This window comes from Cynoglossus semilaevis, chromosome 9, assembly GCF_000523025.1.
Source record: "Cynoglossus semilaevis isolate Cse_v1.0 chromosome 9, Cse_v1.0, whole genome shotgun sequence".
In the NCBI taxonomy this organism is placed as follows: Eukaryota; Metazoa; Chordata; class Actinopteri; order Pleuronectiformes; family Cynoglossidae; genus Cynoglossus; species Cynoglossus semilaevis.
Genome location: NC_024315.1, coordinates 4,314,875 through 4,339,491, shown reverse-complemented (window position 1 = coordinate 4,339,491; position 24,617 = coordinate 4,314,875). Strand labels below are relative to the sequence as shown.

Genomic DNA, 24,617 nt, shown 5'->3' with positions numbered 1-24,617 from the left:
TCCAGCCTCCGTCCTTCTTCGTTAGGTGAGGGTAAAATCACTACTTTATTGATTCTTCTCTTTAACCTTTGCTTCATTTGATCTCTAACATTGTTATCTGTCCATCGTTCTACTTTTACCCTTCCAATCCAGTTTTTGCCTCCCCTCTTTTTTACCTCCCCACCCCCACTGCGCTGTGTTGCCCTCTTTATTATTATTACATAAATAATAGAAAATCTTCTTCTCCCCTCCTCGTGCTCCTGTCCATTTAATCATCTCTATTTTCATTTTAAATGACCAATTGTCCCACTGTTGTCCTGTTGGCTGGACATGGAACTACAGTTACTAAGGCAACACCGTCGTACAGGACACCTGGGCGGGGCCTGCGGCTCCTCGAAGAGCAGGGAGGAGGACCAAGTGAGGCCAGGGTTTTGTCTACCATTGACTGCTGAAGTGAGTGAAATCCTCTTGGGGGAAAGGATGAGAGAGTGAAAGAGAACGGACAGTGACAGGTGGCGCTGGTGAGGACATGTCCCTCCAGTTGACCTTTTCACATCAATTCACACGCCTCCTTTCCCTATTTTGATTACATCATTCCTTTAATTAACTAAACCCTCTGTCCTTTTTTCAAGGTTATTTTTCCTTCATCACTCAAATGAAACAACACGGGGAATTGCCCCGACCTTTGACGTAATGATGTCATAATTTTAGCTAATTTGATTTCTGCAGTTAATCAGCTAATTCTTTAACCAACCCCCCCTCCCCGTCGCCCCCCAAAACCTGTCATCCTCAGATGTTCTGTGCCCTGTCTTCAAAGTGCCTGTGGTGACTTTGAAGACAGGGTGTGGATAAAAAGGACTACAACGGCCTGTCAAACAGAACAGGGTGACTCACGGGAATGAACTACATATTTATGCAGGTCTAACGGGAGTCATTGTTTATGAAAAGGCTCAACAGCACAGGCTGCTGGTTGTCTTACGTACTTACCAGTGTTTGATAGTCAACAGATCCGTTTTTGTTAAAACGGACCTTTATTGTCGTCGCACGGCTGAAATAACCGTCTTTACATTTGGAGTATTCTCAGTACAATACATCGGCTTCCGATTTGTTGATCGTTTTATTATTTCAAGTAAGTATATACTGTATATATGGAGGGAGAGAGAGCGCGTAAGGATGAGTGTATCTATGCTGCCCTCTGTGGTATAATCTTTGCAATTTCAATAGAATAAAGTCCTCTTGTAACAGCAAAAAATATAAAAGCGGCTGAGAACCACCAGGTTGATTAAACATTAAGTAAACAGTAACATTATCGTTGTATTATTGTTTTTTTAAAACTTTTTTATCAACACGCAGACGTTTTATTTAGTTCGTCCAACGACCGGAGTTGATAAAGTCGCTTCATTAGTCCAGTAATGTGTGGCCTTTTAAGTCATCATTATCATTCTCTGTTGCAGAATTAAAGTCCTCACCAGCTTTTTATTGTCTAATTTCGAGAAGTCCCAGTTTAGAGTGGGTTTATGAATTACCCCCCGCGGTACGTCGAAATCTCGCGATACCGTTTCAACTCATTCGATCTAAACTGGAGGGATTTTTGTGACGTTTTGTGGAGTTAAGCTAAAAGGTTGCTACAGTGAGGCTAACCTGCCTTAACATATAGATGCTCGTCTCACAGTAACGGCCATGCAAAGGTAAGAACGTTAGCAGAAGATAAGAGGGCACTCCTCGGAGCGGAGCCGTTTGTTTGACCTGTATTAGCTACTTAGCTAGCTGTACGATAGCGAACCCCTCGACTTCACTGCGAAAGGCTGCTCTGTTATTCGATGATGACATGGTCATTTGTGTCCCACTCACTGTAAACGGGAACAAGTGCTGGGTTAGCTGCAGCTAGTCTGAAGTAGACTTGTATTTACAGCGCTGCACACATGTCTGTCGTCTTAAAGTTGTCTCACTGAACGTTAGCTGGACTAGCAGTGTTAGCAGTGACGCTCCTACTTTTTATGGTGTCCTGTACAAACCTCTTCTAACCAGACCCCCCCCCCACACCCCCGGCCCACCCCTTTCCACACGCCCCCCCGCCGTCTCAATACTATGGTCTTCCCGCGGCCTGTGTGGGGGTCCGTTCAAAACCCCCTGCGACCCACCCCCCCACCCCCCGAGTCCACTCCTTCCCACTCGCCCCCACGTTTCTTAGATTATAGCTAGCTAATATAAATAGGTAGTAACTTTAATTCCTTAAAGTTACTACAGCTACTGGCGTGTTTTCTATTGAACCAAGTTTTATACATGTCTAATAATAACTTGTTTAAATGACTTTCTCACTGACAAAGTGCTCATTATTCACATGAGACAGCAGTTTCCTGAATCCCTCATGAACTGATGTTGACTCAGTGGTTCACACTTCTGTGGTTGTGTCAAAACATACCATGATATCTGAGGCCTGTCTCTCACTCAGTCCTCCAGAATGGATTCAGAAGACGACACTACCGTTTTAACAACCTTGAAGTCCTTCAACTCCTTCATCAGCGACTCAGAGAAGAACTTGACTGAACCACCAGGATGCAGTTTCCGTCATCAGTTCAAACGCAGCATGGATGTACGTAAGGACTGAGAGCGTCATCATTTAGCCATAGAGAACCAGTTGGATGACAGAAAACTGTGATGACCTTGTTTGTGCAGGTTTTAGACGCAACAGAGAGAGCACAGTCAAAGAAACGCTGCCTTCAGTTGGACCACGAGAAGAAGCGGATGGAAGTGAGTCACAAACGAGCCAGATATGAACTGGAAAAGGCTGCTTCTGACAGGGCACGAGAGTTAGAGGTACATCCATGTGTCTTGTCCTTTGTCTCTAAAACTCACCTGCTCTCTGGCAACTTTCTGTTCAAACCTTTTGTCTTTGCATATTAAAGCATGAAATGGGCAGAAGTCAGGACCTCCTGGGAAAAATAATACGGTTAGAGGAACGAGAAGCTGATGCAGTCAAGAACTTGTCAGAACAGATGGAGACGAATCGTGCTCTCCGCAAGAACGTGATCGGCCTGACCAAGAAACTGGAGGAGCGAGATCTGTCGCTGAACACTGTCAACCAGGTACACACTGAAATGTACATGTACACAAATACAGTAGTAGCCTTGAAGTGTTCTCTCTAATGTGGATGGATTTCTTGCTCGGGTTCTCAGACCGTCAGTACTTTGAAGGATGAGATCAGGGAGTTGAAGCAGAAGATTCAAAATAAGGACTCCACAATTTCTGCTCAAAGTCTTGAAAACCAGGAAATGCAGGAGAGACTTGATTTGCAACACAGGTACTGGCTCCGCCCACATCCGTATTCACATCCGTCCTGAGCGATCTGATCGCTCACCTGTCATTGAAGTGTCTCATGCTTGCGTGGTCTACAACAGATCAGATCTGGTGTTTTAAGTCTACACTGATGTTTTTAACATAAAAGAGACGGCTCTTCACACGTCTCCTGTTTCCTGGTGTGGAGATGTTCCTGAAAAACTTCAAAATGTGCTGATTGTAGAACTCTTTGTAGAACTCTTTGAAGCACTTAAATATGTCCCCGACTGAACATGGATCTGTCATCAGTTGATCGGCCAGTGCTGGGTGTTGTTGCTAAGAGAAACGGCGATGCTCATGAATGTTCACACTGTGTCAACTTTTGTACATGATTTACAGGAAGTACCAGGAAGTGTATCAGCTGTGCCAGACTCTACAGGCGGCTGAATCCATCTGCTCTGAGCATGTGGTGAAGATTAAGGTATCACATGAATGGAGATGTAGCAGCAACATGTGATGGATGGTTGTGAACATATCACATATACTGTATATATTCTACAAATATATGATATATGTGCGTGCAGATCAGTGGTGTTTGTGTGACTTCATCTTTTATCTGTGGCAGGAGTTGGAGAGACGTCTGGCTCTGCAGGAGCAGGACATGGCGGTTGTGACGACTGTGAAGCTGGAGGTGGAGAAGGTCCCAGAACTGGAGAACGAAGTGAAACGCCTCCAAGAAGAGAACAACTTCCTCAGGTAAAAAACATTATATTCTTTACAGCTGTTCAGATGTTTCCATGGTTCAGTCCTGCCACCTATAAATAAAATGTTTGAAGTATTATTTATTTGGTGACACTTATTTGGAATGCTGTACCGTGTTATATACATAGATTACAGAATTCAATTAATCCAATCAAATTAAATGATCCTATTTTGATTTGGTAGATGTTGATTTTTTTCACGTTGTGGTTTTTACCTGTATTTCAGGGCGTCAGTAAACTAACAACAATGACCTACAGTGGTGTGAAACGTTAACCTGTTAATCTCTCTGTCGCTGAACTACTAACTTCATAGTTACTGCAGTGATTCTTGTCTGCTGTTATAGATGCAGGATTCTGCAGTCAAGTATAGTTGTCCCTAATTATTTATGCAACGTTTGTGGTTTAAGTTCCACATGTACATGTAGTCACCTGCTACGAGCTCGTCCTTGTTGCAGTGGAACACCAAATCCCAAATTCCCCAAATAATTTCTCCTGTTTATTTTGACCAGTGATATCACAGAGAATTTTAGGTTGATGGAAGAGGAGGTGGAGGGTCTGAGGAGAAAATTGGAAAGGATGGAGAAAACCAAAGAGGATCTGGTCAAAATGGAGCTGCAGAAAGAGGTGAACACTTTTGGGACGACTGGACTCTGTGAAATACTAGGTTTTCAGAATCGTAATTCACATGGTTTGTTTGTTTGTTTATTTATTTATTTGTTTATTTATTTATTTCTCCATTTATTTATTTCTCCTAGAGACTGGCAGAAAAACTCCAAGCCTGGGAAAACCTGCAACAATCTACTGGTCTTAATATAAGGTGAGATTTATATAGAACTATACTGTAGGACTTTTTTCCCCAAAGGAAAATGCAGAGTTGCCACTAGATGGTGCTGTGGTCTCTCTGTACGGAGGAGGTTTTTTCAACGCTCGATCCCAAAAGGTGTGTGTTTGTTTCTACCTGCCCGTGTGAGCAGTCAGTAATGAGAGAATTATCACGTGTTTCCTGTCGAGCAGCTCCGACAGATGATGCTGACGTCACAGTCGGGTACATGTGCATTACATGCACATGTACCCGCATCATTTAGTCTGTCATTAAGTCAGAATGGTGTGATGTTGACAGAATATGAAATAGGACACACACACACACACACAGTAGCTGTGTGGTTTTGTTAAAGGACTGAAAGAATGAAGACGTTAGCTGCTCAGGGAGGAAATATGGAAATGAAGGACGTTTTATTAAACCATACATTACAGTGTCTGAGAGCGTGTCTTTATTTCACCCTCACTGAATGACCTCTGAGGGTTACAGATAGTTCTGCACTCTAAGGTTCTGGTTGGTCCATTAGACACTCAGCAGTAAATGTTGCCGTTGTGTCGCTGTTGTGTGGGTTAGAATCACAAGAATTTAACAAGACTCTGGGGTAAAACGGTGGTTTATGAATCACCTTCCTGAGGGCAGGGGGCGTCAAACCTCACAGTTGTGACGCCTCCTAACTGATGGTCTACACAAGCCTTTATTTCCCAAAACAACAGGGTGTCTGCTACATTTTCTTCAAGAAAATCAGAAAACAACGTCTGGTAAAAGCCGAGGCCAAGGTTCTTCTCTCGGCTCCACCATGTGGGTGACACCACTCTGTGGTGCTTCCATAAGTCATGGGATTATTTCTACACCGCAGCCGTCAACCTGCCACAGGAAAACGACGACCATAAATTCAGTATTTATATTTTTAATTACTCCATCACGAGTGAGTGAGTACTATCTGGTACTGTGGTTTGTACTGGGGTACTGTAGGTTGTACTGTGGTTTGTACTGTGGTACTGTTTTACTGTGTTAGCCCAGTGCTTCTCAAACCTTTGTTCTCACTCCCCCCCCCCCCCGTCAGCCCAATATACATTCTGACAAATCACATTTAAATGTATTGAACTAAGAGCAGGTGACGTCATGTGTCTTTCTCTCTCTCTCTCTCTCTCTCTCTCTCTCTCTGTGTGTGTGTGTGTGTGATCTGCAGGAAACCAGACGATCTGTCCAGGGAAGTGGTTCAAATCCAACAGAGAGAAATTGCTCTGAAGGAGCAGAACTACACTCTGAACAGCCGGTGATGCACCCTCCTCCAATCATTTACAAAAACACACTTTCAGTTCTCACAGCCTTAAAACTGTTTCTTCTGGAGAGCTGGCAGCTGGCTGCCCCCTCTTCCCCCCCCCCCTCTCCTTCCTCCTGTATCTATTAAAACCTATCTCTCAGAAAGTCCTAAATTGTCACAAAGTTAATTAAACTGGTCCTGACTCTGATAGCATTCCTGACACCCCCCCCCACCCCCGGTCTGTGTGTGTGTCTGGAGAGAGAGAACATTTTTAAGTGAGACTGGTGAAATTCACTAATTAAAGGTGTCCTGCTCAGATGCGGCGGTGACGTCTCTCACGTTCCCTCCTCCGTCTGTCTGAGAGGAGCTTCATTATCTCACAGACGTGTTGACCTAATTTAAACATAATCACATTAAATGCTGGGGTACGGGCAGGAAGGCTGACGGCAGCTGCAGGTACAACTACTGCCCTCTGGTGGGTGTCATGATTGATGGGACTTCACAGAATTAGTGCTGCATTCGTATCAGAACCTCATCTCAGAATAATTTGGTGTTAGGCTGGAAAAGAAGAGAGCTGGGTTGTAATACCTCTCTCTCTCCCTCCCTCTCTCTCTCTCTCTCTCTGTGTGTGTGTGTGTGTGCGCTGCATTCTAATGTTCATCTTTGTGTGTCTGTCAGTGTGAGGAATGTGGAGCGCATGCAGACCGAGCTCCATGCAGAGCTTTCCTATCAGTGCAGCAGGACTGTGGAGGAGCAGAAGAAGAGGGAGACGCAGGAGGCTTTGGTCCGACGCCTGCAGAAGAGAATACTGTTACTCACAAAGGTGGCTGCCCCGCACGAACCTCACTGCACTATCATTTTAATAGTTGTTTAGGTTTGTTGACATGTCTCCTCTCATCTACCTTTGGTGATTGGTCGACGACAGTCATGTGACTGCTTTCTCCTGGGCTCTAAATATGCCCGTCACAATCCCCCCGACTCTGCAGTTCCTGACTACAGCTCCCAGTGATATTGATTTGTTGCTGTGTGAAGTGTCAGATCAACATGTTTGGACTCCTCTCACTCATCTTTTACACCTCACTGTTTTTTTTCTTTGTGTTTTTTTCCCCTAAATTTCTGCAAGAGCTAGAGCTTTTGCTGCAGTGTCACGTCTCCTCCCACGGAGCCACAGTCACATTTCTAATAACTCAATAAAACAGACGACATAAAAGCAATTCTGGGAAACGAAGGATGAAAAGATTAATAACGGTTTTATCGCTCCATCGTGCCCCTCGGTGATTATTCTCCAAATGAAAGTTTTATCAGAAGAGCTGGTAGATTTTTGATTTAGATTGAATGAATTCCTCTGCACATTAATAGACGGTAAATAACAGCGGGATATGAAGTAAACCTACACACTGACCTCTACAGGTGACTTTAGGTTTCTGTTTCGTCCTCCGCTGTTGTTTTTCTCTCTGTGTTAGAGACTGATGAACGACAAATGTCACTGCTGTTCATCTGAAGATGATGATCTGGTGGAGTCTCTAATGTTTCACTGGCACCAAATCCCAGCCTGTAGAAAAACATCAGCTGTTGTCAGATGAAAATGACGACTCACTGCTGGGTGTTGACCTGGTCTCCCCAGGGTTAGGGTTAGGGTTAGGGTTAACTAACCCTAACCCTAACCCTGTCACTACCTTCAGTCCATCACTGGGCCACATCTAAAGACAAACGTCCACAAGGATCACCCTGTCCTCCCATGTGCTAGTTACATCTGTCTTTGAACTTTTTGACTAACCCTTGTGCGTTTGACAGGAGCGCGACGGCATGAGGGCCATACTGGAGTCTTACGACAGCGAGCTGGCAGCCACGGACTATTCTCCGCAGCTCACCAAAAGGCTGAAGGAGGCAGAGGAGATGCTGCAGAAAACACAGAGTCACAACGCAGAGATGGAGGTTGGTGTTGACTCCGTTCCTCCTTCAGTTCTTCTTGTGGAGTGAATCCACGGGACACACCTGAGATGTTCTTCGTCTTTGTCGTCCCACTACCACAGGTTCAGCTCTCCAAGACACAGGAGGAGATGACAACACTCAGACTGCAGCTACAGGCGGTGAGTACCAACACACTGAGCGACTGTACCTGTGGCTTCACTGACGTCGAGTCATTGGTTTCAAATGTGTAAACATTCACAGATTTAATTTAGATTAAAGAACTAGATAATATTTTTCAGTATAGTGAACATTTCACCAGATTGGATTAAAAAACAAATCTGTGATATACTGGGGGAGTGAAAGGAGAACCACCATATAGAGAGGGAACAGTGTATATGAGATTAGATTAGATTAGATTATAGAACTCGATGGAAGACTGAAGGAGGCGACAGTTTGTGCACTGCTAGCCAATCACTGTAATCAAATGGAACAGCAACTGGTCCAGCCCACCAATCCATCCAACCCGGCCCACAACTGGATGACCACAATATTACACTACCAGCACAACACCCAGTAGCCAATCAGAAAAGTCATTGAAGGCTAGCCGTTTGAACTGCGTTAGCCTGTAAAAATCCATGAGTTAGCCGTAGCAAGGTTCAAAGTGTGTGAAAAAAGTAGCGGCTTATAGTCTGTTTTTATAGTGCTGCATGTGAGATATAACTGGTTTGACAAGGTGGGACACCAGTGAGGGACCAGTATTGTCTCAAATATGGAGACCAACTCTGGGACTTCATTTAAAGTGAAGTTGCTCAAACTGTGAATGGTCTGCAGCTCTTCCTCTTCTCACTCCCTCTGTCTCCTGTCTTCTTGTTACCAAGGAGACATTAACACAGTCATGGTGATGAAGTATCCATGTATGAAATCCACACGGTATAGCAGTACCGTGATCCCTTGCTAAAACGCGGTTTACTTTTCACGGTTTCGCTACTTCACGGATTTGCATCGTGCTTTTTGTTCTGCATTCTGATTGGCTAAAAAGTCACTCCGCTTCTTCTCTACCTGTGCGCCAATAACGTTGCGGTTTAATATGTACACGTACGTAAAACAGCTTGCCAAATTGACATTACGTACGTGCAAATTCTCTTTCAATTTCGAGTTTATCAAACCCCATAATGTCGACAAAACGCTCTGGACCGGCAAAAGTACCTGCGGTAGGGACCAAAAGGCAGCGGAAGATGCTGTCTATCGGTGATAAAGTCAAACTATTGGACATGCTAAATGAAGCTAAAAGCTATGCGGCTCTAGGTCGGCATTATGGAATTAATGAATCTTCCGTTCGTTCCATAAAGAAGGAAGAAAAAAACATAAGGAAGACAGCAGCAATAAGTTTTAATAAGGATTCAAAAAGGGTTGCAACTGCCCGCAACAAGACCAGGTAATTTGTATTTTTTTCATAATCATTTTTAATTTTCTCCCGTTCACGGTGGGCGGTGCTAATCTCCGCAATTTGAAGCCTTCTGTTCACGTTGATGATTAAAATTATTATTTGACAGTACATTACAGAAGTTATTTGTTGAAATGTTTCTAAAGTACTTTTATTTTACTTTATTTGTGAAACAAATGGTTGAGACTGTAAAATGGTTTGTTCGTTCTTTCTCTTCTTTTTCTGAGTATTTAATTGTAAAAAAAATAAAGATTTCTACTTCACGGATTTTGCCTATCACAGGTTCTTTTTGGAACGTAACCCCCGCGAAAAACAAGGGTTTACTGTACTGGATTTCTTCATCCAGGGGTGAGGACGCACTGAAAGACAGACAGATTCTGTCAGAAAGACACGCACCGCTTGTGCAAATAACAGTTTGATGAATGAAACTGAAGTGAATGAAGGGTCGGGTGTGTGTGTGTGGGGGGGTGTGTGTGGGTGGGTGTCGGTCTGGAACAGATGATATAAACACTCCAACGTTCATGTTCTCCTTGGTCCGTCTCAGATGGAGGCGGAGCTTCAGTCAGTGAAGAAACAACAGGCCTCCGCCGGTGACAGCAGCTCTTTATTGGACAGAGAGGAGGTGGACAACCTCAGGTAGTAACACTGTTCTGTTGGAGGTGTTCATCTGAGGTAATCCAACCCAGATTATAGTGACTGATGTTGGTCCGTGTGTTTCAGACAGAAGATAGAGGAGTTAGAGGCAGAGCGACAGCGACTGGAGGAGCAGAACAACATTTTGGAGATGAGACTGGAGAGACACAACCTGCAGGTAGGTCTCACAGCTCAAACCTCAGGCTGAGTCATACTGACCACACCAACATCTGACAGGCGGCTGGGGGTCATTGTCAAACAAACACTTCTCCTCATGTGTCAACTTTAATTCAAAGTAGAAATCCTGTTAGAAACTCTGAGCTGGAACTCATCACTTCAATAAAACACAGACACTGATCTGCTTCCTCCTCTTACACCATCCCCTTACTACTCTTTCAAATTGGCTTTACGTGTGTGTGCGCGCGTGTGTGTGCGCATGCGTGCTGCAGTTTCTCCAGTGGCACTGACTCACACTGTGCCAAACTGCAGCCACAGCTCCGTCTAATCAAACCTGTGAGGGGGAGAGAGGAGCTTCCATTTACTGCAGGGTGAATAAAATCCATGTGTGCTCAAACATGACCACCACATTTAAGGCTATCCACAACTCAGGCGCTGTGTGTGTGTGTGTGTGTGTCAGCGTGTCAGCCCTGCATGGTAACAGCAGCAGCTCAGTTGGTACTTTAGAATCTCCTCCTTTTACAGCAGACAGTGTAGAGATGAGGAGCTGAAGACAAGGGACTGGAAAGTTAAGGAAGAATTCAAATGTGTTTGAATTTGGACTTTATTTGAAACACGTCACATCAGCGACTGCTTTGTCACTGCTCCATCTCACCCATGGTTTCTTTACCTGCTTTAAAAAGCTCTTTTCTGCTGATGTGGTCTTAGATCTGTGGGTTCATCCCCCCCCCCATCCCCCCCTCATTTACACTGTTTGTGCAGAGCGGTATCAGATGTGGGTTTGTTGTTTTTTAATAAAGTATATTTGGCCTTAGGCAGATTCAGGGGCTCTGCTCTCTGTGGTGTAGAGTCGGCCCTATGTGGATGACATAGGACATGATTTACAACTTTCCTTATTCAGGAAAATAAATGAACAAACAGAGTGAGTCTGGAGATGATGTCACTGCTCCTTCACTCTGTTGTTAAAACGTCTGACACATCCTGGAAAAGCTTCGTGTGTGTGTGAATACATATCTAAACAGTTGATATGGTTTGTAAACCTGTGTGTGAACAGGCTTTCCTCCTCCCCCCCCCCTCCCCCCACTGCGCTCCATGTTGTTTCTGCAGCCCTTTCTGCAACTGACTCCTTAATCAAGAGTGTGTGTGTGTGTTTGCCTGCTGTGCTTCAAGCTCAGATAAATACATGTGTGTGTGTGTGTTTTCTCCCATTCCTCCACGCCTGTAGCGCTGGTTTAACAGGTTCTGGGTTAAGAAAACAAACGGAGGTCGAAGACGACGATGAAGACTCTTGAATATTGAACACATTCTTTCAGCTGATTTGTTCTCACTTCTCAGGACCGTCAGGTCCATGGTATTGTACCTGCAGTGGGTTCTGTCCAAATATTTACCTCGGCGTCAGACGCCCCTTTCTCTTCTCGTGGTGGGGAGAAGGACCGCTGTATTTGATATGAAAGTCTACGTTTCTACATTTCTAAACTCCTTTTTTCCTCAGGGAGATTACGATCCGGTCAGAACCAGAGTTCTACACTTTAAAATGAACCCCACCACTGTTGCTAAGCAACAGCGCCAGCAGGAAGTGGAGGCTCTCCGGGAGGAAGTGACACATCTGAGGGAGCTTGTGCGCTCCTTGCAGGATCTGGGCCGTTCTCCTGAAGACCCCCGTTTACACATCTCCAACCTGAGCCTCAGTCTGCCGCCCTCAAAGGAAGTTCAAGGTAGGACACAAACAGGCACTTCCTGTCTGCTTCAATAACTAGTCACAAAGTCCCAGCAGTCTGGACTTGGTCTGCCTCCAAAGTCAGGACGGTTCAGAACGCATCATCAGTTGAGAGAGTGGTCTGTGTTATTCTCACAGCTGTCGTCCAGTGTCACCGTCTGGAGGTCTTTATCAGTCTGTGTTACCGAGGAGACGGACTAGAACGACACTGAAGAATAGAACAGAGCCACCAAGACTTTCTGCTTCTGGTGCTTCTTCTTAAAATTCTCAGGGTTCTCAGCTGATGGTCAGAATGACCGACTCTCGACTTCTCTGACGTCTTCTGTGAAATAACATTTAGCATGAAGTTCAAAATCAGGGCTCACACACATCAGATGTTTCTTAACCCTAACCCTAACTGATGATCTGATTTGTTCATGACATTCATAAATCATATCAAAATGGTTAGAAACAACCAGTAACCGTGGTTTATCAGTTGTTTCTGTTCTCCTCAGCTTCATTTCCCACATGCTGAAGTCGGAACGTCGTGAATGATTCCTTCTAGAAAAGCTGTTTTCACCCAGATTTCTCCAACAAACCTGAATCAGTGTCATTATAGTAAATGGATTCTCAGCCTCTTCCTGCTCCTCTGAGCTCAGTGCTGTGGAGTGGACTGTGGTGTTGATTCACAATCACTGGTCGGCTGTTGTAAATAAAACAGCAACTCTGACGCACGTCTGTCTCCACAAACTTTGTCTTTTAATTAGAGTTACGCAAGCAGATGGAAAGCTGTGAACTGAAAAACCAGAGGCTGAAGGAGGTGTTCCAGAGAAAAATCCAGGAGTTTCGCACCGTCTGCTACGTCCTGACAGGATATCAGATAGACATCACCACCGAGAACCAGTACAGACTCACCTCGGTGTATGCAGAACACATGGAAGACTCTCTGCTCTTCAAAAAGGTATGTATGCAGTTTGTTCCTGGGGTGGTGGACGCGTTCTGGGGTGGTGGACGCGTCTCCTGGGGTGGTGGACGTGTCCTGGGGTGGAGGAGGTCTCACTGGTCTGTGACAGCAGTGACGGAGGTCTCTCTGGTCTGTGACTGCGGTGACGGAGGTCTCTCTGGTCTGTGACGGAGGTCTCTCTGGTCTGTGACGGCTCTCTGGTCTGTGACCTCTCTGGTCTGTGACTGCGGTGACGGAGGTCTCTCTGGTCTGTGACTGCAGGGGGGTGGGTGTTGTCGGGACAGCACGCACACACGGGACAGCACGCACACACATAAAGGCAAGACGGAAATGGTCCGAGATGAAGGTGGAAGGGTCCAGTCCACGACCATATAACGAGTGTGGAGTTCTGTTAGCTAAAGGCACGTTAGCGCTGGCTGTCCCCAGGTTGAGGTGTGTGTTGAAGTGACGAGTCCACACTGACTGCTGTGATCGGACTACACTGTATCAGAAACAGTCTGATACAAAGGCCAACGACACTGGACCAATGGGAAATCTGCATTTAAATTGAAAGGCATTCATCTGCATATTTCTCATTCTGCCATTAATTTGCCTCCTGCTCTCTGCCCTACCAGTCAGCTGCTGCCCCCACCTGGTGCTGTTGTTGGCAGTGCTGCTGCTAAATACCCCCCACCCCGACTGTATTTCCTGTCTTCAGGTCTTATGTTGCTCTAATCTTTGAGAAACAACCACTGGTTTGTTTCCTGACGTAGGTCAGATAACCTTAACCAGATAACCAGTTAGTAGTGACCAACGTCTCGACTCAGTGTCAAAGAAATGAAGCAGTGCAGTGAGGCGGTCATGAGGAAGTCACAGGAACCACGGTGTGAACACAACTGTTAGACCTTCTCTCCTGGGTCCACATCAAGAACTGTGGTGATGATGATGATGATGGTGGTGATGATGGTGGGGATGATGATGATGATGGGGATGATGGTGATGATGGTGGTGATGGTGATGATGGTGATGATGATGATGATGGGGGTGATGATGATGATGGGGGTGATGATGATGATGGGGGTGGTGATGATGATGGTGGTGGTGGGGGTGATGGTGGTGATGGTGGTGGTGGGGGTGATGGTGGTGATGGTGATGATGATGGGGATGGTGATGATGATGATGGTGGTGATGGTGATGACGATGATGGTGATGATGGTGGTGGTGATGATGATGATGAGGAGGGTGGTGATGGTGGTGGGGGTGATGGTGGTGATGGTGATGACGATGATGGTGATGATGGTGGGGATGATGATGATGATGGGGGTGGTGATGATGATGGTGATGGTGATGGTGGAGATGATGATGATGATGGTGGTGATGGGGATGATGATGATGGGGATGATGGTGATGATGGGGATGATGGTGATGATGATGATGATGGTGGTGATGGGGATGATGATGATGGTGATGATGGGGATGATGATGATGGTGATGTGATGTGTCATGATGGGGGGTGGGGGGGGCAGCTGTAAACAAACATTCTCATGATTTTAGTGTTTCAGCTAAAACACAGGTGAGAAGACTCCTCCCCTTTAATGACTCCTCCTCCTTCAGCCCACTGTGAATGCACACACACACACACACACACACACACCCACACACACACACACACACACCTGCTTGGCTGATCCTGGTGTGTTTGTCTCTCTGTCGACTCAGAGCTCCAGTGGGAACATGCAGCTGATGGAAACGGAGTTCTCCAAGACTCTGGGGGAAATGGTGGCTCTTCATCTGCATCACCAGAAGAGCATCCCAGCATTCCTTTCTGCTGTGACCCTTGACCTCTTCAGCAGACAGACCACAGTCTGAAAAAGCAGCCGTCAGACCTGTGAAGATTCATCCTTCTGACTTCAACTTTTCTTCTTTTATTATTTCTGCCTTGTTTGATTTTTTTTTTTTTTTTTTTTTAATAAAATCAAAAATTTCCTCAAAAGCTCTGACGTTTGAAGCCACCAGGGGGTGTGGTGTGCTGGAGGAGCCAACGATGTGTCGTGACCTTAGAGAAAGAGGTCACACCTTTTTAATCAAGTCCAACCAACAGTGGAAAGTCTTTGTGTTTTTGTTTTCCACCGACACTGGATTGTTTTGTCTTTTTTTTTTTTAACAAAAAAAATCATAAAAAAGTAAAAGCTGAGTTGTGTTACTTATTGTCGATAATTCAAAGCTGATCAAGACAACGATAAGAAAAGCCGCTCTTTGAGACCTGACACTGAAAAGTGTTTCAAATGTTTGTGGAGAGAAAGCAGACGTTGAAAGAAATGCTTTTTTATTGTGCTCATTAAAATCTTTTTGACAGGAAAATAAAGAAACCTCAGAGAGATCCTATGGCAGAGTGTCTCTCTCTCTCTCTCTATACATAGCTCTCTCGGTCACTCCTGAGTCGTTTCAACACGAGGATTTCCTCGCAGTGTAATCCACGTTCACTTCAGTGTTTCTGGTGAGAAGTCCGTTCCCACTCACCGGGCGTTTAAAAAAAAAAGTTTGTTTTTCGTCATGGTTCAAAGAACAGCAGAGCTGGGGGGGGAAGGGGGGGTCACAGTTGAAAGAACAGCCCTGTGGTCACGGGCGTAGAGTCTGATGGGGACGAGCTCTGCTGCTCTCTGACAGATGAACGGAACACAACCAAAGAAGGAAAAGTACAGTCAGTCGTTAAATACGTTGCTACATTGATATTACTGTTACCTAGAGAATCCTCAAGTGAGGCTTAAGAATCAAACAAGCAATTAGAAAAACTGCAGTCGTTAAAGTATCGGCTTTTCAAAGCAATGCGAGAGTTCAAATATCAAACCAAAGGTCAAGGTTTAAGGCTGTTGTTGAGTTAAAGCCACAATCTGGACGTGTGTGTAGGGTAAAAACAACCACAGTGCACCACTTCCTGTCGGAGCGTTTGTGCTGCAGCAGCACAGGAACCGTGTGACCAAACTGCTGCTGCTGCAGCTGCTCCTTTGGAATTTTATTCTAAAAAGAGGGAAAACGGTTTTTCCATGGGTTTTTTGTTTGTTTGTTTTAACAGAGCTACTGCCAACAGCTGACCAGCCAACAGCTGACTAACCAACAGCTAACCAGCCAACAGCTAACCAGCCAACAGCTGAGCAGCCAACAGCTGACCAGCTAACCAGCCAACAGCTGACCAGCCAACAGTTGACCAGCCAACAGCTGTGGTGATGTCACTGAGCCAGGATTATGGCTTTAACTGGACTCGATGACTTTGATACAGGGTTCAAGTCTTCATGGTTCATCACCTCCGTTCTGTGCTGTAAAATTAGCTTTCATTCTCCACCCCCCCAGTTCTCCCTCTTGTGGTAATGCCGATCATTGCAGCACATCAAACGTGGTGACTTTCCCTCAGCTTCCTGTAATAACAACCTGCACAATTTTAATAAAACTGGTATCCAGTCCTGGTGTCAAGATGAAACCTGTGATGAGGTCGAGACCCCCGTACAGTTACAAACAGTGACGTTCTCTAAGATCAGGAAGTGGATATTTTCCTTTGTGTCCAGTTGTAAAACACAGTTTGACGAGAGCCCAGACATGAAAAAAAAAAAAGAATTCCAGCTACTGCAGTATTATTTCTCATAAAATACATTCATCTGTGTGGTGGTGGTGGTGGTTGTTGTTGTTGTTGTTGTTGTTGTTGTTGTTGTTGTTGTGTGTGCGTTGTTTCCCTCGGACAGTTGTGGTGTTGACTGTGTGTGTGTGCTAAAGTAGCAACTGCTCATTAAACCGGGGTCAGTTATCGGGGCTACCCAGGGTCAGATTTACTACCACAGTACTTTGGTCTTGAAATGATTAGAGGGTGGGAGGGGGCTGTGAACTGATGGTGCCAACCAGACCTTTGTGCAAATTCCTTCTTTGTTTGGCATCGACGTGGAGAAAAGAGAGGTCTGTAATCAGTAGTATCTAAAATAGTTTTCAAATATGGCACCACAGCGGATCCCGCAGAATCCTACGAATAAAATACAAAGAGTTGGTGAATGTGGGGAGGGGGAGAGAGAGATGGAGAGTTGACAAACACAGTTAAACTACAGTGTCTCGGAGGAAGCTGAGAGGTTCAGGTCTTTTTGATTTTGAACAGTGCAGATATGTTTCCCCTGGGGAATCAAAGACATTCATTTGATGTTCGGTTTCAAAATCAAAAACGTACCGAGAACAGGTCACCGACCCGCTGTGTCTGAGAGATTGGTTCTACAAAGGGAAGGAGTCAAATATAGAACTTCCTCCTCTCTCCTGTAGGAGGAGGAGGAGGAGGAACCGCGGTTCACCACACGGCTCTAAGAGGAGTTTGTGTTTGGCTCAGTGGAGAACGTTCTCTACAGAGAGAGAGAAAAAAAAAACAAAGAAGAAGAACCCTCCTTCACACAGTTCAGTCCAAAGATCCAGAGAATATTCATGATGAGAACCACCAATGGTTATAACCATGGTAATAACGTAGTAATAATTGTACTCTGACTATAAAACACAGTAGAGATTCTACTACGACGACACCCTCGGTCCATTTGGCACAGGAGAAAAACAGTTCTGTTGCCTGGCAACCCAATCCCGATAATTCCTTGATCGCAGGACGCGATGCAAGAAGAACAACCTCACAATGCCCCCCCCCCACACACACACACACACACCTCCCACCTCTCCACCCCCCAAAAAACAAACAAAAAACCAGAAAAACCTGGAGTGGATGAATGTCACTGTCAAGGCAGAGTGAAAACCAGCGCTTCTTTCTTTCTTTAACCGTGTCGATCAAAGGGAGAACAAAGAGCGACATCACAGACTGAACTGATGTTTGGTCCTTGATGTTCTTCAAAAAAAAAGGCTGCGTTTGCGGGAGGTGTGTGTGTGTGTGTATTCATATGTACAGGTCCGTGTGTCTGCACCTATGTGGAAAGGGCGGGGGGCGGGGGGTGTCCCCCGACTCCCCTCAGAGATCAGGCTTTCTGCTGGGCCGACACCCCCTTCCAGTAGTCCAGTATGTCGTGAAGGTCTTCGTCCTTGGCGAATTGAACCTTCCGCCTCAGGGCGTGTCCCGCTGCCACGTATCCTTCGTCTTCCATGGAGGCCTGCCTGTGCCTCTTGCGGTGGAGTTTGAATCTCTCCCACAGGCCCAGGGTGGGGGTGCAGAGCAGTCCTTCCTCCTCTTCGTCCTCCTCGGGGCTGGAGCAGTAACTGAGGTTGTGGTACTGCGGTGAGAGGGGGTAGTGGGGGGACAGCTGGGAGTAGGCCATCTCCCGCTGCTTGGCCTGCCTGCTGAGGGTCAGGGGGTCTAAAACCGTGGGCTTACGTCCTCCAGGGTGGTGGTGGAGCTCCTGCAAAATCTGAGGGTGGTGCTGCAGCTCCTGGAGGTGCTGCTGGGAGCCGGGGTAGGAGTGACGGTGCTCGTTGTACTGGCGGATTCTCTGGGCTTCTGCTCGAAGAATGGCGGCGGCGGGGTTGACCGTACGGACGGCCTCCCCTCCCCCTCTTTCTCCTCTCTCCCCAGGTGAGGTCCTCTCGATATAACGGTTCTCCGACGAGTGAAAGCCTCCCTCTGAGCGGAAGGAGCGAGGGCTGCGAGCGGAGCCAGGGGAGGAGGAGGTGCTGGGCCTCTTGGTGGTCGGCGGCGCCTCCATGCTGTGGTGACGCTGTAAAGAATGATGAGAGCTTCTGCCCCTCTCTTCCCTCCCTCCTCGGCCTCCTTTATACACCGGGGAGAGGAACTCACCTCCTCTTTCTCCTTGCTCAGAGAGAATCACCAGCTGAGGCTCTGCGGTGGAAACGGCTCCTCCACCTGCAGCGGTGGGCGATTTAATGCCCTGCTGGAAGGAGGTGGATTCAGATTTGAGGGCATCGATGCAGTTGTTGATGATCTGATTCACTTTGTCCACTTCTTTAGCTATGGTGGAGATCTCTGCCACCGAGCCCTGGGCGTTGGCCTGGGGGGACATGTCTCGTTCCCTCTCCCTCTCCCTCTCCCTCTCCCTCTCTCTCTCCCTCTCCCTCTCCATGCTGGAGCCTCTCACCTCCATGTAGTTCAGTTTGCCTGGCTTGTGGGCTGGTGTTTCTAGCACCTCCTGCAGCTTGTATGGATCAATCTCTCCCCCCGGGGGCAGGTAGGGTATTCTGGACAGGCTGTCCCCACCAGCAATCTTCTGTGAAACAGATCCTCCTCCCCCCTCCAGCTCCCCCTCTCCCCCGTACTTGAGCTCTATCAGAGTCCTCTGAATCCTGCTCATCTTCCGCTCCTTTTCCTCCATGATTCTCTTCTTCCTCAGGCAGTGGACCAGGACCCCGAGGAACAGCAGCATGCCAAACAGGCATCCCAAAATAGTCATGATGTAATGAGTGGCTGATGACTGATTGGCCTTGCGCTCGTCTCCCACCCGTCGACCTGTGGAGATGGTGAGACAGGTGTGGTTGAAGCGCAGGGAGTTCCTGATGGAGGCCACGCAGTAGGTGTAGTCGGTGTTGGCTTTCAGGTTCTTGAGCTCGATGTCTTCCAGGTGAGTTTTCAGGATCTGGATGTCAGTGAAGAAGCTGTTGTTGTACAGCACCAGCGTGTACATCTTCCTGTACGGGTTGGGAATCTGGACCGTGATGACGGCGGTGGAGTGCAGCACCTGCTTCAGCGTGATGCGCGGACTGGTCTCCGGGAAAATGGGATAGCTGATACTGATGACCTCATCAGGAGGAGTCCCAGACGCACAGTCGTCAAATCCACAGGGGGAGGCGGGGTCCGGGGACGAGGTGGTGGAATCGATTGGACCAATGGCGAAAAAAGGCGTCACGCTACTGCCGTCATCTGTACATACGATGCTGAGCACGTGCAGCGCGGTGCGCTGTGTCGCCATGCGAGGGTTCTGACTCAGGAGATTAAATCCGGAGAATCCAGCGGGGGAGTCGCACACCATCCTCTCACTGGTCCTGTTGGGGAAGGCAGCGAGCCAGTGCAGAAAGCTGAGGAGTTCACAGGAGCAGTTGAAGGGGTTGGTGTAAAGTTCACAGGTGGTGAGTTTGGACAGTCCAGAGAACAGGGCGCCGTCCAAAATCTGGATCCTGAGAGGAAGACAAAGGGTCAGAGGTCAGGACAATCAAACGCAACACTCGTTTGCTGCTGTCAGTCGCCCCCCCCCCCCCCTGCAGCCCCGCTCCCCCAGATAGAGATGTGTTTCCTGACAGACTTCCTGTTAGTCTGTACTGAACTGTTGACAGATGAATCACCGTCATCACCAAACCATGAAAGAGTTTTTTTTTCACTAAAATGAGGTTTGACTTCATTATGAAGTTTTTTTTCCAGTACTCATTTTAGGACTAACATCAGATTTAATTATTAATTACCAAATGTTGAGCTTTTCCAGAGAGAAATTTGTCTTCACCATAAGGTTTAGAAAATAAGGCCCCNCCGGTTTAGGACCAAAGAAACCCAAAAGAAGCTCCACTAACAGTACTCCGTATGGGCCAGTACACAAGGGGAAATACTGCAGTATTGGGTGGTAAAGCATGGTACCGGTACAACTGGACCAAATCTCTGGAACTCTTGTCCAATCAGCAACAGTCTCTGATTTGCCAAAGTGACTTTGTCAAATGAGAAGAACATGACGGACCGGGCCACACGGTACCTGTTCATGGACAGATCTATGTTCTCTATGTTGGGGCACTCCCAGAAGGTGTTGGGGGTAACAGTCTCGATGTAGTTGGCCTGGAGGTAGAGGTACTGCAGCTTCCCCAGGCCTCGCAGCATCCCCTCCGTCAGGTTCCTCAGCTTGTTGTAGCCCATCTGGAGAACCTGACGAGACCAAGACAAGTGGGATTAATCCAGTCTGTGACGCCAGAGGCAGCCGTCGTAGACCGGCACCAGGAACAGACTGGTGTTTGACCAGCTGATGTAAGCCTCCACGCTGCTGCACAATTCACTCCGAACTGTCGCTGGCTTTTCACCTGCTGGCTGTGGTCCAACACTGCAGCTCATATTCAGAGGAGTCCGCTGACGGTTCTGTGTCTGAGTGTGGAGGCACATTATGGTACCGTTGGTACGGTTGGTACTGTTTCACCTCTTGGATGAGAGGTGAAACGTCTTCAAAAAAAACTGACTCCGTGCAGTAGTTACAAGTGATGTAACTCTTTGACCTGGAGACTGAGAACCTACACTGACTACTGACTACTAACTGATGACTGATGACTAATTACTCCTGACTGATGACTACCGACTACTGATTACTGACTGATGACTGATGACTAATGACTAATGACTGATGACTACTGACTAATGACTAATGACTGATGACTAATGACTAATGACTACTGACTACTAACTGATGACTGATGACTAATGACTAATGACTACTGACTACTAACTGATGACTGATGACTAATGACTAATGACTAATGACTGATGACTACTGACTACTAACTGATGACTGATGACTAATTACTCCTGACTGATGACTACTGCCTACTGACTGCTGACTGATGACTACTGACTACTAACTGATGACTGATGACTAATTACTCCTGACTGATGACTACTGACTGCTGACTACTGTCTGATGACAACTGACTACTGACTACTAACTGATGACTGATGACTAATTACTCCTGACTGATGACTACTGACTGCTGACTACTGACTACTAACTGATGACTGATGACTAATGACTAATGACTAATGACTAATGACTAATGACTGATGACTACTGACTACTAACTGATGACTGATGACTAATTACTCCTGACTGATGACTACCGACTACTGATTACTGACTGATGACTGATGACTAATTACTCCTGACTGATGACTACCGACTACTGATTACTGACTGATGACTACCGACTACTGATTACTGACTGATGACTGATGACTAATTACTCCTGACTGATGACTACTGCCTACTGACTGCTGACTACTGACTACTAACTGATGACTGATGACTAATGACTAATGACTACTGACTACTAACTGATGACTGATGACTAATTAGCCTAATTAGCCTAATTGTTGAATGCATTCATAAACACACAGCAGTTCCGGTGGTGTCAACCTACCTGCAGGTTGAACTGTGCAGAGAAAGCTCCGTCTTCCACGTAGCTGATGTCGTTCTTGGTGAGGTTCAGGTAGGTCAGGTTTCCAAAGCGACTGAGCGACGTATAATGGACGGAGCGTATTTTGTTTTCGTTGAGCCTCAGGTCCACAATGGTGCTGCGGAGAGACAGAGGGAAATGGTCTGTAAAAAAGAGCCGATACCACAAACCTCCCAAGAGTTTCTCACCTGTTGATGTGAGCGGGGATGGATTCGTACGGCGGCTGGTTCATGCTGCAGATGGCCAACCACACGAAGCCCTTCTCGCCTTCTATTAGCCAACAGTCGGACGCCACCTCGGGCAGCTGCATCACTGACAGCAGGATGAGCCAGCAGAGGAAGGTGCCGGCGCCAGACAGGACTACAGACGAAGCCCCGCCCTCTGAGTGCCGTCTCTGCCGACCGTTCCTTTGGGCCATTTGGGATTTTGTTGCTGCTTCCATTGGAGAAAGTCGTGCAGCGACGCCTGGCGTCTAAGACGAACGTATCAAAGCCATTTGGAAGAAAATGTTTAGCTTTTGTTAAAGTGAAATTTGTCTACGCTTCAGTTTAAAAACAAGGTCGTATGAGGGGATTGTGGGTAAGCTTTTGTCACAGGTTTCCTCGGTAAACGTTGTCATTCAGGGGCTCACTTCTGATTGGCTGTGGATAAACTGGCGGGTGCAGGTCACCTCTGGGCTGTAACCTAAGTTCTGTGTGGCCATCTTAACTCTGATTGGACGAGCAGCTCCTCTCTTTCTTCCTCACCGCTCACTGCCGTGTGTTTGGGTGTGAGAGCTCATCCTGCAGGGAGAGAGAGAAAGGGAGAGAGAGAGAGAGGCTGGGTTTAGATCCCAACAAACAGAATACACACACACACACACAGCTCCTGGTTGCCCTAATTACCAGATCCACCACTCCTGACACACAGTCAGCCCCGAGGGCTCTGATTGGCCCAGACTTTGGTCATGGATCTCATCCTGGATTGAATTCATAAATCTGTCCCAAATAAAAAGGGGAATGTTGTGTGGATTTATGGAGTGATGAAGAGGAGAAGAGAGGAGGACGGGTGAGACAGTGAGGAGGACGGGAGTCTCGGGGTCTGGGTGGACGTGCTGTCATGGACACGAAGAAGAAGGAGCTGAAGGGGTGCTCCTCCTCCTCCTCCTCCTCCTCCTCCTCCTCCTCCTCCGTGACCACAAAATGGTTCAGGAACACACACATTGTGACACATACACAAAATTGTCAGACGTCAGTGTGTCTGTGCTGCGGCGTCCAGGGTCAGTCCGGTCTGTGGTCGTCCCTGACCCTGGACGTCAGTGTGTCCAGGGTCAGACGTGAACTTATCCGTCTTTTGGTTTTTGGAAAATTTGTTTTAAATGAAGTGGAACTCCAAATATAGTTTCAAAGAATTGTTTTCTATATTTGTCAGTGGTTCCCAAAGTGTGGGTCGGCTCCCCTTTGGGGTCGTGGGGTTATTGACCCGAGGACACCAGGAAGACTTCCCTCATCGTTGGTTTTGTCTCTTTTGTTCAAACATAATGATGACAGTTGTTCTGTTTTGAAACAACAGCAGCAGCCTTGACTACAGAAGGGGGCGCTGCTGAGTAAGAACCTGAGTGATTGGTGTCGACAGGTGTGCTGCCAAATCAGCGTTAGGTGAAGTCACACTGTGTGTGTGTGTGTGTGTCCAAGGGGCCGGAGTGTGGTCACTCAGTCGTCATGGGAACCAGCTGAGACTTCAGACCATCAGCAGCTGTGAACCAACCAGGTGGAGGCTGAAGGTCACCTGGTACAGCTGTTTCATACACACGTGTGTGTGTGTGCGTGTGTGTGTGTGTGCGTGTGCACCAGGATGTGAGAAGAGTGTGTTTGTTAAAGACCTCATTATGAAGACGTTGTCGTTAACTCTGAGAGCAGGGAGGACAAAGGTCACACCAGGGGGCAGTAATGGGCAATTAAATGTGTGGATCAAAGGTCAGCGCTTCACTGACGGATCAAACACACACACACACACACTTTGACCCAAACCAATGTCAGACCAACATCTCGTCTCAGTGTCAAAGCGATTGGAGCAGATCAAACAAACAATCAATGTTTGAAATCAGGCGGACCAATCAGGCGGACCAATCAGGCGGACCAATCAGGCGGACCAATCAGGCGGACCAATCAGGCGGACCAATGACGATGAAGTAAAGGAGGGTCTGAGGTGAATGATGTGGGAAAAATGTAACTTTTCATGTGTCATCGTGCAGAGACGTCCAATCAGTGACCAGTTTGTCCCGACGTCACCTGCTGCCGTTCATCTGGAGCCGAATAAAAACGCACGACGTCGTTTGAGTCTTTAGGCCAGTGTTTTTAAATAATTAGGAACAGAAACAGAACTTTTCTGTTATTTTTTGTTTATTTTTTCATCAACATAAGGAGTGGGCCCCCTCCTGGTCCTGGTCCTGGTTCTGGTTCTGGTTCTGTCTCTTCTGAACTGAGTGTGTTTCCTGTAAAGAACCCGTTGGTGTTAATGGTGTTAATGAGAGTGTGAACGGCCGTAGTCCAGTGATCATTGATCGCTGCGAGTGACGGCAGCTTCCTGTCATACGGCAGGAAGTGAACAGAAGAAGAAGTGGTTG

At 46.8% G+C, this 24,617-nt stretch overlaps 2 protein-coding genes across 5 annotated transcripts in view; one reads left to right on the top strand and one right to left on the bottom strand.

Moving 5' to 3' along the window:
• The first annotated feature begins 864 nt into the window (after positions 1 to 864).
• On the top strand, positions 865 to 15,287 carry mad1l1 (mitotic arrest deficient 1 like 1). 3 transcript variants are annotated; one of them, XM_008316569.3, is made up of 18 exons: positions 865 to 1,108; positions 2,432 to 2,572; positions 2,656 to 2,796; positions 2,886 to 3,065; positions 3,156 to 3,280; positions 3,655 to 3,736; positions 3,881 to 4,011; positions 4,526 to 4,640; positions 4,772 to 4,833; positions 6,026 to 6,112; positions 6,779 to 6,923; positions 7,895 to 8,035; positions 8,134 to 8,190; positions 10,000 to 10,091; positions 10,176 to 10,266; positions 11,758 to 11,980; positions 12,729 to 12,922; positions 14,624 to 15,287. In XM_008316569.3, the coding sequence occupies exons 2-18, from the start codon at positions 2,441 to 2,443 to the stop codon at positions 14,771 to 14,773; spliced, it is 2,148 nt and encodes a 715-aa protein (XP_008314791.1). In that variant the 5' UTR covers positions 865 to 1,108; positions 2,432 to 2,440; the 3' UTR covers positions 14,774 to 15,287. The 3 variants fall into 3 exon arrangements, with proteins under 3 accessions (XP_008314791.1, XP_024914295.1, XP_008314790.1); XM_008316568.3 differs by lacking the exon at positions 865 to 1,108 and adding an exon at positions 1,378 to 1,667; XM_025058527.1 differs by lacking the exons at positions 865 to 1,108; positions 12,729 to 12,922; positions 14,624 to 15,287 and adding exons at positions 1,369 to 1,667; positions 12,121 to 12,700.
• Positions 15,288 to 17,591: 2,304 nt separating this feature from the next.
• LOC103383456 (protein ELFN1-like) overlaps positions 17,592 to 24,617 on the bottom strand; it is a 19,284-nt gene continuing 12,258 nt past the window's right edge. For both annotated transcript variants that reach the window (XM_025058526.1, XM_008316572.3), the window contains 4 exons: positions 22,201 to 22,794; positions 21,977 to 22,130; positions 20,554 to 20,720; positions 17,592 to 19,990 (listed from right to left, as the gene is read on the bottom strand). In XM_025058526.1, coding sequence (XP_024914294.1) covers positions 17,887 to 19,990; positions 20,554 to 20,720; positions 21,977 to 22,130; positions 22,201 to 22,454 — 2,679 coding nt within the window. In that variant the 5' untranslated portion in view covers positions 22,455 to 22,794 and the 3' untranslated portion in view covers positions 17,592 to 17,886. The remainder of the gene's footprint in view (positions 19,991 to 20,553; positions 20,721 to 21,976; positions 22,131 to 22,200; positions 22,795 to 24,617) is intronic.